This window comes from Dryobates pubescens, chromosome Z, assembly GCF_014839835.1.
Source record: "Dryobates pubescens isolate bDryPub1 chromosome Z, bDryPub1.pri, whole genome shotgun sequence".
Lineage (NCBI taxonomy): Eukaryota > Metazoa > Chordata > Aves > Piciformes > Picidae > Dryobates > Dryobates pubescens.
In genome coordinates, this window is record NC_071657.1 from 87,997,142 (window position 1) to 88,009,342 (window position 12,201).

Below are 12,201 nucleotides of genomic sequence, written 5' to 3' on the forward strand. Positions count from 1 at the left end.
TCTTCAGATTGGTTACTTTTCTGTGCCCTGAAGCCATCATGAGCAAATTGTCCCCACTGCTCATGTTTGGAAAAAACACTGTGGAAGAGCAGAGGGCTCGCTGGGAGAGAAAGCGCGTCAGGACAGCAAAGGAACTGCTAGAAACTGAATACAAATACCTGGAGCAGTTGGATTTGGTGCTCACAGTGAGTATTTTGGCCCTTCTGTTGTCTGGATGGTTTCACGCTGCACTACTTCATTGTGTTGTCACAGGGAAGGATCAGGAGCAAGGCTTTGATATGTCCCAGCTGCGTGGGTCAGCTGCTGGGGCTGAAAGACACTTGTTCTTTTACTTTCTCAGTAATACCTAGTGCTTGTGGCTTTGGCCCCATGGTTTTGGTCTGTACACAAACATAAGTTTTGATTTTACAGGGCACTTGCCTTTAGATGACTGGGATGTTTGTGCCCCTATGTTTCATACAAGGCAAAGATAGGTTGTGAAAGAGGTAGTGAAAAACACACCTCTAGGAATACTGAAATAGATACCAATGTTGTAATGCTGTTCTGTATGTTTACAGTTAAGTTCAACGTTATCAAGCAGGCTTACATCTGACAATACATAGACATTCACCATATTTGATATCCTTTTGATCTAAAGAGTGCACAGGCTGAAGCTTCTTGTTTCTCTTGTGTGCCACAAACAAACTTTGAGAGATGTGATAATTTTACATGATTGGAATTCTCTCCTTTTTCCTGCTTAGTTCTTTGTGAAAATTTTAAAGGCCAAGGGAACACTGAAACCTGCCGTTTTGGAAACCATATTTGGACCCCTGGAATCCATATATTTGGCCAGCCAGTAAGTGAGCACACTGATGTGATTCTTCTAACTATATGGGGAGGACCCCATACTGATGAGAAAGCAAGAACTTAGGAAATGAAGCTAACACCTTTTAAGAGAAGCATTCCCTTCTAGCACTGTCAGCCTTGATAGCACTCACAGGTTTACCTAGGAAACTGCTGCTCTGTATCCATGTATCCACATGCCCAGTTGCTCTCTGGATAATGTTTTAAACCCAGTAAGCTGCAGTATTTTTGAAGGATATTTTCTGTCACTTACTCTGGGCCCATAAAGCATGTATTTGGCACAGAAACTGCATGTGAGGTGGAGACTGACAAGGGAAGGTCAATACCAAAGGGAACCTGGTGCTGTGAGAATGCCATCAGTAATGTGCCACTCACAAGTTATCTTTGCTTGTGGACAGTGTTCTCTCACTTCAGCTGGAAAGAGGGAATCTGGGACCAGGACTGGAAAATTTCTGTCCAAATCTGGAGCTTTATGGCCACTATGCTGAAAATTTGGAGCAGGCAAATAAAGTCTTGCAGGTAAATATCTCATTTATTCTTCATGTTCTTTCTTCCCTCTCTTTCTCCATTTTGTGAAACCACATTCCCTTTTCTTCCATTTCAAGTAATCAGTTTTCCTCTTTTTTCTGGACTGCTGATTTTTTTATCTCAATGTGTCTTCCATAGTGGAAGGGTGAAAACTTCTGCTTATTTAGAGCTTTGAATTTTTGATGCCCGTTTTAGGTGTTTGAGTATGTCTCTGCATATCCTGAGCACATCTTTCTCAAAGAGTTCTGTATTTATTCCCACTGTGCTTCGGCAGGCAAACCTGGAGTGTTTGCAGTGGGAACTCCAGGAGACAGTGTCCTCTTCATGGTGAATTATCAGGTCTCCTGGTTTATCTCACTACCACTAAATATATCTTAACTTGAATTTACTATCCTTATAATTTTTTTCCCCCTGTGGTAGAAGAAAAATATTTCCTTCCCACTTGCCTGTCCAAATACAACCTGTCTTCCATGAAACTTCAGAAGGGTGTATTTTTTTATTTCAAAGTTCTGACAGCTGTATCTAGAATTTGAAACATCTGACTTCCAATTTTTGCCCATGCTTGTTCCCACCTGCAGGCCGTACTGGAATGTTTCCCATCTGTTGTCTCTGCATGTACTCACACTTTAGACTTCCCAAGAGAAAGGCCGTTTTGGAAACTTGTCTTGAGGAGATGGGAATATGGGGCTGTGCTGCTTTGTGGCAAAAAGCCACAGGTGGACTTCTGGTTTTCCTGTTTCAGTCAGCTTTCCTTTTTCTCTTTATTTCCTCTCGCTGAGTATGCTAGTTTGTGGTTGATTGAAAATTTCCTCCAACATTAAAATTGCCCATCCAGCCCAGTTGGAAGCAAACAAAGTTGTATTTACAAGCAAAATTACAATCTATAGTGAAATGCAATGAATATGTACAGAATGTACAGTATTTATGATATTTACAGGTATTTACAATTTATAAACAGCACAAGAACTCCCCTGGCCAGAAAACAGGGGAGCAGCTAATAGCTTCCCATTCCCTGCCCGCCTCCCTGGACACAAAGGGACAAATGAAAGAGCAGAGAGTTGTCAGAACTTAGCTAAAACAATGCAACCAAGGTCAAGCAGAAGCTACCACAGCACAGTTAGTATCTCCCAGAGCAAGGAAGCCAAAAGAGAGAAAGATTGTTTACCAAACTAATTCTTATGGTAGCTATCGCTCCAAGGGGATTGGTTAGAATTACTGTAATTTTCCCTTTTCCACCCAGTGGTGATTTACTTACATTCTACCATTTCCTGTTCAAGTTTTGTGGAAAATTTTGAAGGTACAGCTTAAAACTACTTCATAGTTCTACACCACTGTATCTGTTTTATTCTATGTATGAAAAGAAGGTATTGCTTCTATTATCTTCTGGGAAAGGGTGGTCTGGAAAAAGGGAATAGCTTGCCCACTGACACTGAGGTTGTTGATGCTTCCACTGCAGTCCTAAACTCTAAATTTGAGAGTTGTGCAGACCTGAAAATGTATTTCTTTCTAGAGTCTCAAAGCTATATGCCTTTTCTGTTGCACACAGGAGCAACTGAGGAAAAATAAGTCGTTCAGACGGTTTAAGAAACTCCAGGAAACTCGGCCTCAGTTTCAAGGGAGGAAGCTAGAGGATCTGCTTCCTTTACCCCTGCAGAGGCTCCACCAGTAAGTAAGCAATTTTGAGTCTTCAGAGTGTTAGTATAAGAGGGTAAAATGAACACAGCAGTGTCTTGGTTGCTATGGGAGGGAGTTGAATAATGTGTCACAAAATTGGAGAACTGATGAAATAGACCTGAAGATGTGCCTGAAGTGGATGCTTTCTTTTATCTTGTTAAGCCACAGAAGTCAGGCCCTGAACAAAAGCAAGCTGTCTGAAGTGCTGCAGAACTGGTGCTTTCTGCCAGAGATGGTCTTGTTCTGCTTTTGTGCAGGTTGCGGACCTGGAACGTCGTAACTCTGCGGTCTCGTAGATGGTTGCATTTGGAGACAGATGAGGTTAACGAGTGCTGGGGAGCTTTTCTCCTCTCTCTGTTGATTAGGGTCACATGCTTCTTCAGATTTGGTGCCTAGAGCAGTAGACTGAGCTTGGACAGATCTCATACAAATTGGGGCATTCCCTCCTTGAGGCATCATCTTCTCACTGAGGAAGCAGTCTGACTGCTGACTCTCGCTCTCTTTCTCTCGCTCTCTTTCTCTCGCTCTCTTTCTCTCGCTCTCTTTCTCTCGCTCTCTTTCTCTCGCTCTCTTTCTCTCGCTCTCTTTCTCTCGCTCTCTTTCTCTCGCTCTCTTTCTCTCGCTCTCTTTCTCTCGCTCTCTTTCTCTCGCTCTCTTTCTCTCGCTCTCTTTCTCTCGCTCTCTTTCTCTCGCTCTCTTTCTCTCGCTCTCTTTCTCTCGCTCTCTTTCTCTCGCTCTCTTTCTCTCGCTCTCTTTCTCTCGCTCTCTTTCTCTCGCTCTCTTTCTCTCGCTCTCTTTCTCTCGCTCTCTTTCTCTCGCTCTCTTTCTCTCGCTCTCTTTCTCTCGCTCTCTTTCTCTCGCTCTCTTTCTCTCGCTCTCTTTCTCTCGCTCTCTTTCTCTCTCTCTCTCTCTTGGGGTGAGCATACCCCAGTCTTTCAGGTAGCTTTATGAGCCTTTTTAATCAGCTTGACAGGTAGTGGGAAGCTTTCTTTTTACTGTAATTCTTTGGATTGTTCCTTTAAATTCATAAGATACAGGTATATTTGTTGCTGTCCAGCTGATTGGAAAACTGATGGGCTTTCATCAGAAGGTTTGGGTTTTTTTTGTTTGTTTGTTTGTTTGGGTTTTTTTCAGTAATCAGCCCTTTCATGTTCAAGTTTCTTTGTAACTCTGTTACGTGTGCTACAGGTCACACGACTCCTGCCAGTTTATACAGCTGTTCCATGTGAGGGTTTTTTTTTGTCACTTCATGATGAAAATCGTGTGGCTTTACAAAGAGAAATCACTTGCAGAAACCTAATCCTTCCTGGTAAAGACTGGAGATGGGAGGGGGTAAAAAAAGGCAACTCCTAGTTCTTGTAGAATTGCCTGTATATTCTTGTGTGGGTAGGAAATAAGTCTCAATGGTAGCTTTTGTATCATATAAAAGAAATGTAGTTCAAAGAGAAATTTGTCTGCTGCTGAAGGCTCATTAAGAGGGCTTTAAACTAGGTCTGAAGGGGGTGGGTGAGGAAATTAGTCCCTCTGAAGAGAAGGAGAGAGTGGGACACAAATTAGGGTTAATTGAGAAGTCGAGAGCCCAGCTGAAGTGCATGTACACCAATGCACGCAGTATGGGCAATAAGCAAGAGGAGCTGGAAGTCCTGGTCCACCAGGGTGACTATGATATAGTTGCCATCTCAGAAACATGGTGGGAGGCCTTGAACACGAGCCCTATGAGGAGAGGCTGAGGGAGCTGGGATTGTTTAGCCTGGAGAAGAGGAGGCTCAGGGGAGACCTCATTGCTGTCTACAACTACCTGACGGAGGGTTGTAGCCAGGAAGGGAGTTGGTCTCTTCTCTCAGGCAACCAGCACCAGAACAAGAGGACAGAGTCTCAAGCTGCACCAGGGGAAGTTTAGGCTGGAGGTGAGGAGAAAGTTCTTCACTGAGTCATTCATCATTGGAATGTGCTGCCCAGGGAAGTGGTGGAGTCACCATCCCTGGAGGTGTTCAAGAGGGGATTGGACGTGGCACTTGGTGCCATAGTCGAGTTATGAGGTCTGTGGTGACAGGTTGGACTCGATGATCTTTGAGGTCTCTTCCAACCTTGGTGATACTGTGATCTGCATGTCCCATGAATTTAAGTAATTTTTGAGATGACTTTTATCAAGTCTCCAGGAAATGCTGAGGACTTGTAAATGTAGAAAATATATAATAAAAGTGACGATAAATGAAGAATTGTGACCAAAAGCTGCTTGGTTAGATTTAGAGGTGTGTAATCTGTCACCTGGCGGAGTGATGTTTGTTGTTCTGTCACTGATAGGAAATGTTACTGTTCCTGGTATCTTTTTTGTGAAGTAACCTGCTCTCTGTATCTTAGGTACAGACATTTCCTCAGAGACTTGCTAGAGAACACCAGACCAGGCAGTGCTGACCACCAGATACTTGCAAGTATGCTTCCACCTATGGATGCTGGCACTTTGATCAGCATTAGCCTCCTTGCTAATAACATGTGGATTCTTGTCTTCCATCTACTCGCACAGGAGAAAAAAACTCCCTTCCCTTGCAGCTCTAGTGAATTTCTATTTACCTCCTCCTTCTTGATCTAGATGTCCCTGAGAACATACTGGAAATAAAAATGTAGAGCAACTGCTTGGGAAAGTTGTTTATAATGCTGACATGGCAGCTCTGTTTGGTTTTTTTTCACAATGAGCATGGTGAGACACTGAAACAGATAGCCCATAGAAGTTGTCAGTGCCCCACTTGTTCAAGGCCAGACCAGATGGGGCTTTGAGCAACCTGGTCTAATAAAAAATATTTGTGACTATGGCAGAGGAGTGATGATCTTAAAAGGTTGCTTCCAACCCATTCCATGAGAGTATTGGTCACATACCTCAATTTTCTAGGATGGTTTGTGTGCTTCCTGCCATATTGACTAGTGGTCAGCAGTACTTGTGGGGTATTTTTCATGTGTTTACTTCCAAATCCAGGAAATCATTCCTCTGTCTAATGTTTCACCCTTTATCATAAGCGTGGTGGAGCACTGAAATGGGTTGCCCAGGGAGGTGGTTGAGGCCCCATCCCTAGAGATATTCAAGGTGAGACTTGACAGGGCTCTGGGAAACCTGATCTAGTTGAGGATGTCCCTACTTACTACAGGGAAAATTGACCTAGACAACCTTTAGAGGTCCCTTCCAGCCCAAACCGTTCTGTGATAAATGTTTTCTAGAACTATAGAAGTGTCAGTGGAAAGGCCTCTGGATGTTATCTATTCCAATCTCCTGCTGGCATTACTGAATAAATTGTTGTTATTCATATTTGCTTTAAAATACTTGCTTCTTGATTTTGTCTTATCTTTTCATAGCAAGATAGATAAGATGTAATACATATTTGTGATAACCTCTGAGTATGCTGCTCTAATTTCAGAGGCTGTGAAATCTGTTTCTGAGGTATCTTGGTGGGCCCAGGACATTATTCGTAAGAGAGAGAACTCATTGGAGCTACTTCGGGTTCAGAAGCTGCTCAAAGGACAAAAGACTCAGGTTTTGACTCCAGGTGAGTCTTACTCACAGCTCTGCTTTCCTCCTGCCAAGAAGAGATAACTGGAGATATGCTCACCTTCATATCTAACTCAACTCATACCAAGCAGTTTTCCCCTTCTGCCCCAGTTCCACTGATAGGTGGTGAAGAAATATAACCAGTAATTCAAACACTTCTTTTAATTTATGTCTTTTTAAGTAATGGTAAGAAGTATCTTGATTTCCTGATATTCAGACACGAGAATCTGTTGAGATGTGATTAGAAAGTTAATAACAGGAAAGGAAGGAGGTCAGGAGTGTTGGTCCTGGATAAAAATGACAGACAGACATTTTTGCAAGGGTGTAAGAAGTGGTGTGGACCCTACTCCATTGCAGGAATCGCAGATTTCTGAGTGCCAAGGGCCCACTTTTAAGATACAAACTTCATGGACTTCAGCTCACACCCTTCACATAAAGAATCGTCTTATCTGCATGGTCAGACTGTGCTGGGTATCAGAGTATTTGGGTAGATAGCTGAATTTATACAAAGTCACAGTCACTGGCACGCAAGATTCTCTGACTGAATGACAGGTTTCTTTATGACCTGTTGTGTGCCTGGGTGCTCATTCTTCAAGCTACACATGAAATATTGAGAGAAATGAGTCCTGTCTGGGCAGTTATGAAATGGTCATTTGGGGCATCTCTTGTGCCCTCACTAAGCACTTCTGTTGGAGAGGTCACCTAGAAACAATGCTGCAGCTGGAGAGGAGTACCATAGTCACTGTGTTGTAAAGGTCTCCAAGGCACACCTCCAGGTACTTGTGAGTGTGGTTGTAATTCACATGTGTGGATTTCTGGTAAAATCTTTCCCTGGTGGGAAGGGGAGGAAAATTGGAAGGGTGAAAGTAATAAAGCTTGTAGGTTGAGATAAAGATGGTTTAGCAGGTAAAGCAAAACTGCACACAATTTTGTTTGCTCCTTCCAGTTGGGAGGCAGGTGTTCCACCACCTTCAGCAATGCAGGGATCCATCACACATAATGGTTACTTGGGAAGACAAACGCCATCACCATAAACACCATCTCCCACCCTTCTTTCCTTCTTCCCCCAGCTTTGTATGTTGAGCATGGTGTCATGTGGTGTGGAATATCCCTTTGGTCACTTGTGATCAGCTGTCCCAGCTGTATTGCCTCCTCATGTCTTGTGCACCCCCAGCCCACTCATTGGTAGGCTGGGATGAAAAGCAAGAAAAAGCCTTGATGCTGAGCAGTGCTTACCCAGCAACACAAACATCTCTGTATTGTCAACACTGTTTCCAGCACAAGTCCAAAACATAGCCCTGTACCAGCTGGTATGAAGAAAATTAAGTCTTCCATCCAAATCAGTACAGGTAGTAAAACAGGTTGTTTATCAGAGGTTCTAATTTCTATTTCCCAGTCTTAGAATCCTTCTGGTGATGCCATGAAAGGGAGACAACACAGGTGTGCTCTGCTTGTACTGAGTATGAGCATGTGTTAGGGTGCCAGGGCACACTGGGGTGGTGCATAAGTAAAAAGGTCATTCATGAGTGACAGAAATAATAAGCTACCAAAAAAACAACCCCAACCAACAATCCAAAACAGTATAGGTAGAACAGAGATGGCCACCATTTGAAAGTGTTTGGTCCACTTTCTTTTTTTGTCTCCAAATATTCTGAGGCATGTGGTAGGACAAGAGTTGAGGGTTTATAGACATCTTTCCATTACCTAAGACAGAGAATTGTGATGATCTTGTTTTCCATTAGTTGGGCTAAAATACTATTGGATGTGAGAAGCAGAAACGTAAAACACTGCCAGGGCTTGCTAGCTTTGGGCCAGCTTTCCAGAAATAAAGCTAGCTTTTGCAGAAGTGTTAAGACTGCATACAGTTACCAGGAGGGAAAAGGTGAGGAAAGACAATGTGATAGGTTAAGAGCTTGGAGTTGGGTATCCTACATTTGACAGTGTCTCTGAGATGTGCTGTTCCCAGTGGAAAGGGAGTCTGCTTTCCTTGCTGCCTTCCCTTTATAGGGCAAATAAAATGCTAGCCAAAACTGCCTTAGCACACTGTTCTGTCATCCCTTGCTTCCCTAGGTATATTTTCTTGCCCTAGTTTCACAAGCATTTCCTGGTTCCATGATCCTGGAAATCCCAAACAGATCTACGTCCAAGATTTTCAGCATAGTCCAGCTCAAATTATATGCCAGGGAATCTGATCATAGTTTAGTTTGAAGGTAGCAGTTCCAGCCCGTTGTTGCTGGCACCTTCCTTCCACTTGTTTGGTAAACCCAGATTCCTGCACCTTACCCTTCTCTTTCTCAGTTTCAGATAAGAGGAGTGGCTCCTGTGGAGTAAGTCAAGCAGTATTTCGTTTGCCTCTGTGTTTTGTGGCTGTAGAACACTAAGTAATACACAGTCCACAATTAAAACAAAAGGTGTGGTTTTCGGAAAGGTACTTACTAGCTCAGCCAGAAGCAAGGGCATGAAAAAGAGGGGCTGAAATTCTCTGGTGTGTGTTTCCCAGACCAGGACAGATAGCAATACCTCATTATGGTTTTAAATTTTTATACTCTTACTTGCAGGTGTCTTCATAATTCCCAAGAGTCAATGGCTATACAATAATCCTTTAGCTAGAAGGATAGGCACTGCATTAATTAGTCCATCTTGTGTAGATGCCAGAGGTTTTATTGCTACTCACAGCTAGGTTTATCAAACTATTTCATTGTTTGTTTGGTTTTTTTTCTCTGTGTGTTTGTTTTATTGAAATTCATGGGTAGATGGCACTGGACTCTTTTCTGTAAGAGAAGGTTGATAAGGCTGCCTGTTAAGATCTTCCTTTTAATATGCTTTGTATCCTCTTTGCTGTCTTCTCATTAAAGCAGTAATCTGCATTCTTTAATCTGTTAACTACTAGATGTCTGAATACAGTTAGATGAAATGGAGGGGGTTTAGTTTTCTAACTGGCACACACAAGCAAATAAAATAAGAGAAAAATAGTGGTCAAAGCTTAGGCTGACTTCTGTTTCATCACCAAGAAATAATTGGACAGCACTATTTAAGATAGCTCATTATATGTTTTCCAAAAGCTTCTGTTAATGTCAAGGTATGGATATGATCTTTCAAGCAGGATTTTTGTTCTGGTCTCCTTAAACAGCTTTGCATATCATAACAGCCTCTTACTTGACATAGCAGATTTATAACCGCTACCCCTCACAATAGTAAAAGTGTTGGGCTGTCTGGCCCTTCTGCATGGGTGCTGTCGGTGCTAGTGAGCCGGCCCCAGCAGGTAGTCACTGCCTTCTAGTGGCTGAAATTGAAGCAGAATCTGCTAACCCACGAGGCTTTCTAGCTCCCTGCGTTTCCAGTTTTCCTGTAGCAATGTTGTTCCCCACTTCCAGTAGTGATCTGATGGATGTCTTTTTTCCCTTGCATGCCTAGGGCGCTGGTATGTCCGGGAAGGCTGGCTTCTGGTGGTGCCATCAAAGGGAGAAGGACTGAAGCGCAGGATGTTTTTCCTTTTTTCTGATATCTTGATTGCAACGAAGCCCTGCCACCCACTGCACCCACTGAACTCGAACAAACTGGCATGCCAGGCTGTCTACCCGCTTCAACAGTGCATAGTGGCTAAAGTGTTTGGCCACACACAGAGCCAGGGAGGGCTCCTCAGTGTAAGTCTGCCCGCTTCTGCCTGGCAGAAGCATCAGCGAGGTCAAGCCGTTAGCTGCCTTAGCAGCCCCAGGATTGAGAAAATGATAACAGCAAATGCAATGAACTGATGGCCTGAAAAAAGGCATCCTCCTCCTTCTTGAATGAGTCAGGTCTTTTTCCCTTCATAGCGCAGGCCCTCCTGAGCACTCTAGGGTACAGGTTGCTGGCTGCTTCACTTCACTTTTGGTATGGAGGGCCCAGTAAAACTGACACGCCCTCATCAAAGCCACGTTTTTGCTAGGACAGCCCCACAGTCATACGACTGTGAATACATAGTATTACACTGACTGTGAACTGCACTTTCAGAAAACCCTGAAAAACATAATGCAAAAATGTGGTTATTGCCACAACAGGTAGTGCTTGAGCACCTAACTCCTTGAGCGCTGCAGTCTTTTACTGGCACTGATGTCTTAGGCAGGGGTTTCCCAGCTGAGGTCTGTCTTGATTGCAGCACCCAAGGGCTGTTAGCTCATTACTTGTGAGCTATGACAAAATAGACACTTTGGGTAAGCTATGATCTGTAGATAATGGTGGTGGAAGGACTCCCTAGGAGCAGCTTGGAAAACAGGAGAAAACTCTTAGGAGGAGTGGCTGAAAACTGCCCACTTCCAAACACACCCTAGTAAGTCAAAATGAGATGTCATCTATGTCTGGAAGGAATGGGCAAGGCTGGAACTTGCACTGTACTGTCCAGCCTCTGGCTTCTTCCAATACCAATGAGATTTTTTCTACCTGGGAAAGAAAATGGTGGAAATCAGCATACAAGGCTGAGCTGATGATGGCTTTCCTGTTAGCAGAGTCGCTGCCTTGGCAAAGAATGCCACAGAGTAGCACCAGATTCTGTTTGCTTTTCAGCTTTCTTTTCCACACAAGACACTGTTGTTGATGTCCGATGACCAGCAAGACATTAATGATTGGTATCAGTGTCTCACAGATGCAGTCAGGTAGGCATCTGTTTTCTATGGTTGGAAGGGGTCTGAGGGAAGAGGCAGAACACAAAAATGATCATGTGGAGCTGTGTATTTGCATGCATTACGTGGTTATAAGGGTGATAGCTCTAAGGTGTGACTCTGGCAGCCAAGATACAAGAAAATAGTAAGAACAAATCTGTCGGGAAGAGAAATCCATCGGTGAGGGCGGTGAGGGAAAGACTCGCAGCAATCAATATGATTGATAAGCAAGCTTCAACTTTATTGTTCCACACTTCCTTATTTATAGTCTTATACATAGTTAATTCTATTCTAATTTAACACACACTATTGGTAACTTTCTTAAAGGTTACATCATTGTTTTCACTACTCTGGGGAATTTCCTAATTGCTCTTTTTCCCAGATCTTCACCTACTTCTTATCTTGTTTGCCTTCCTTCTCAAGGGCAGCTTGACTTCAGCATACCAAGCATCAGACTTTTCCACAACTCCTACTCCATTGCTATATGAACAACAGAAAGTCCTTCAAGGCCTAGCTTGCACAGGTGTTCCTGGGACCCATGTCCCCTCTTGCTCAAAGCAAACCCCAACACAAATCTCATACTGACAGTGAACTTTCTCTTTGTTCCTACAGGCAGCTGAAAGCCTAACCCACTCAAGTACACGACAGACTGTCAGGACAACTGCCCCTCTTCGTGGAAGCCTACACCATCTTAGGAAAGGTTCAAGACTATATAGTGGAAATGTATCTAGAGGGACTACACACAGTGCTTGTGAGATCAATAATGCTTTGTCATATGCTGTAATCTTAATACAGATATTGCAAAAGATAGGTGCACACACTAAGGTTTTGTACATAAAAACAATCTGTATCAAGAGTTTTCTCCAACTTAACTTCTATGGTTCCAGCTTTTACATACTTTTTTCACCCCTCAGATTATTAATGTAAGGGCAAGCAGATGCAAGCCTGACTTGCTTCCTGCCATTAAATGTTTTTATCCAACTG

General features: G+C 43.3%; 1 protein-coding gene across 1 annotated transcript; it reads left to right on the top strand.

Annotated features, from left to right (window-relative positions):
• Positions 1 to 11,845, top strand: ARHGEF39 (Rho guanine nucleotide exchange factor 39). Its single transcript, XM_009898284.2, has 9 exons — positions 1 to 185; positions 741 to 835; positions 1,242 to 1,362; positions 2,918 to 3,036; positions 5,407 to 5,477; positions 6,453 to 6,581; positions 9,998 to 10,227; positions 11,123 to 11,211; positions 11,830 to 11,845. The coding sequence occupies exons 1-9, from the start codon at positions 39 to 41 to the stop codon at positions 11,843 to 11,845; spliced, it is 1,017 nt and encodes a 338-aa protein (XP_009896586.2). The 5' UTR covers positions 1 to 38.
• The last annotated feature ends 356 nt before the right edge of the window (positions 11,846 to 12,201 follow it).

Bases quoted from the DNA above. Each gene is read 5' to 3' on its own strand.
- ARHGEF39 (XM_009898284.2), top strand. From the start codon at position 39: ATGAGCAAATTGTCCCCACTGCTCATGTTTGGAAAAAACACTGTGGAA. The intron at 836-1,241 runs GTAAGTGAGCAC...GCTTGTGGACAG, and splicing joins TCCATATATTTGGCCAGCCA to TGTTCTCTCACTTCAGCTGG. The intron at 6,582-9,997 runs GTGAGTCTTACT...TTGCATGCCTAG, and splicing joins GACTCAGGTTTTGACTCCAG to GGCGCTGGTATGTCCGGGAA.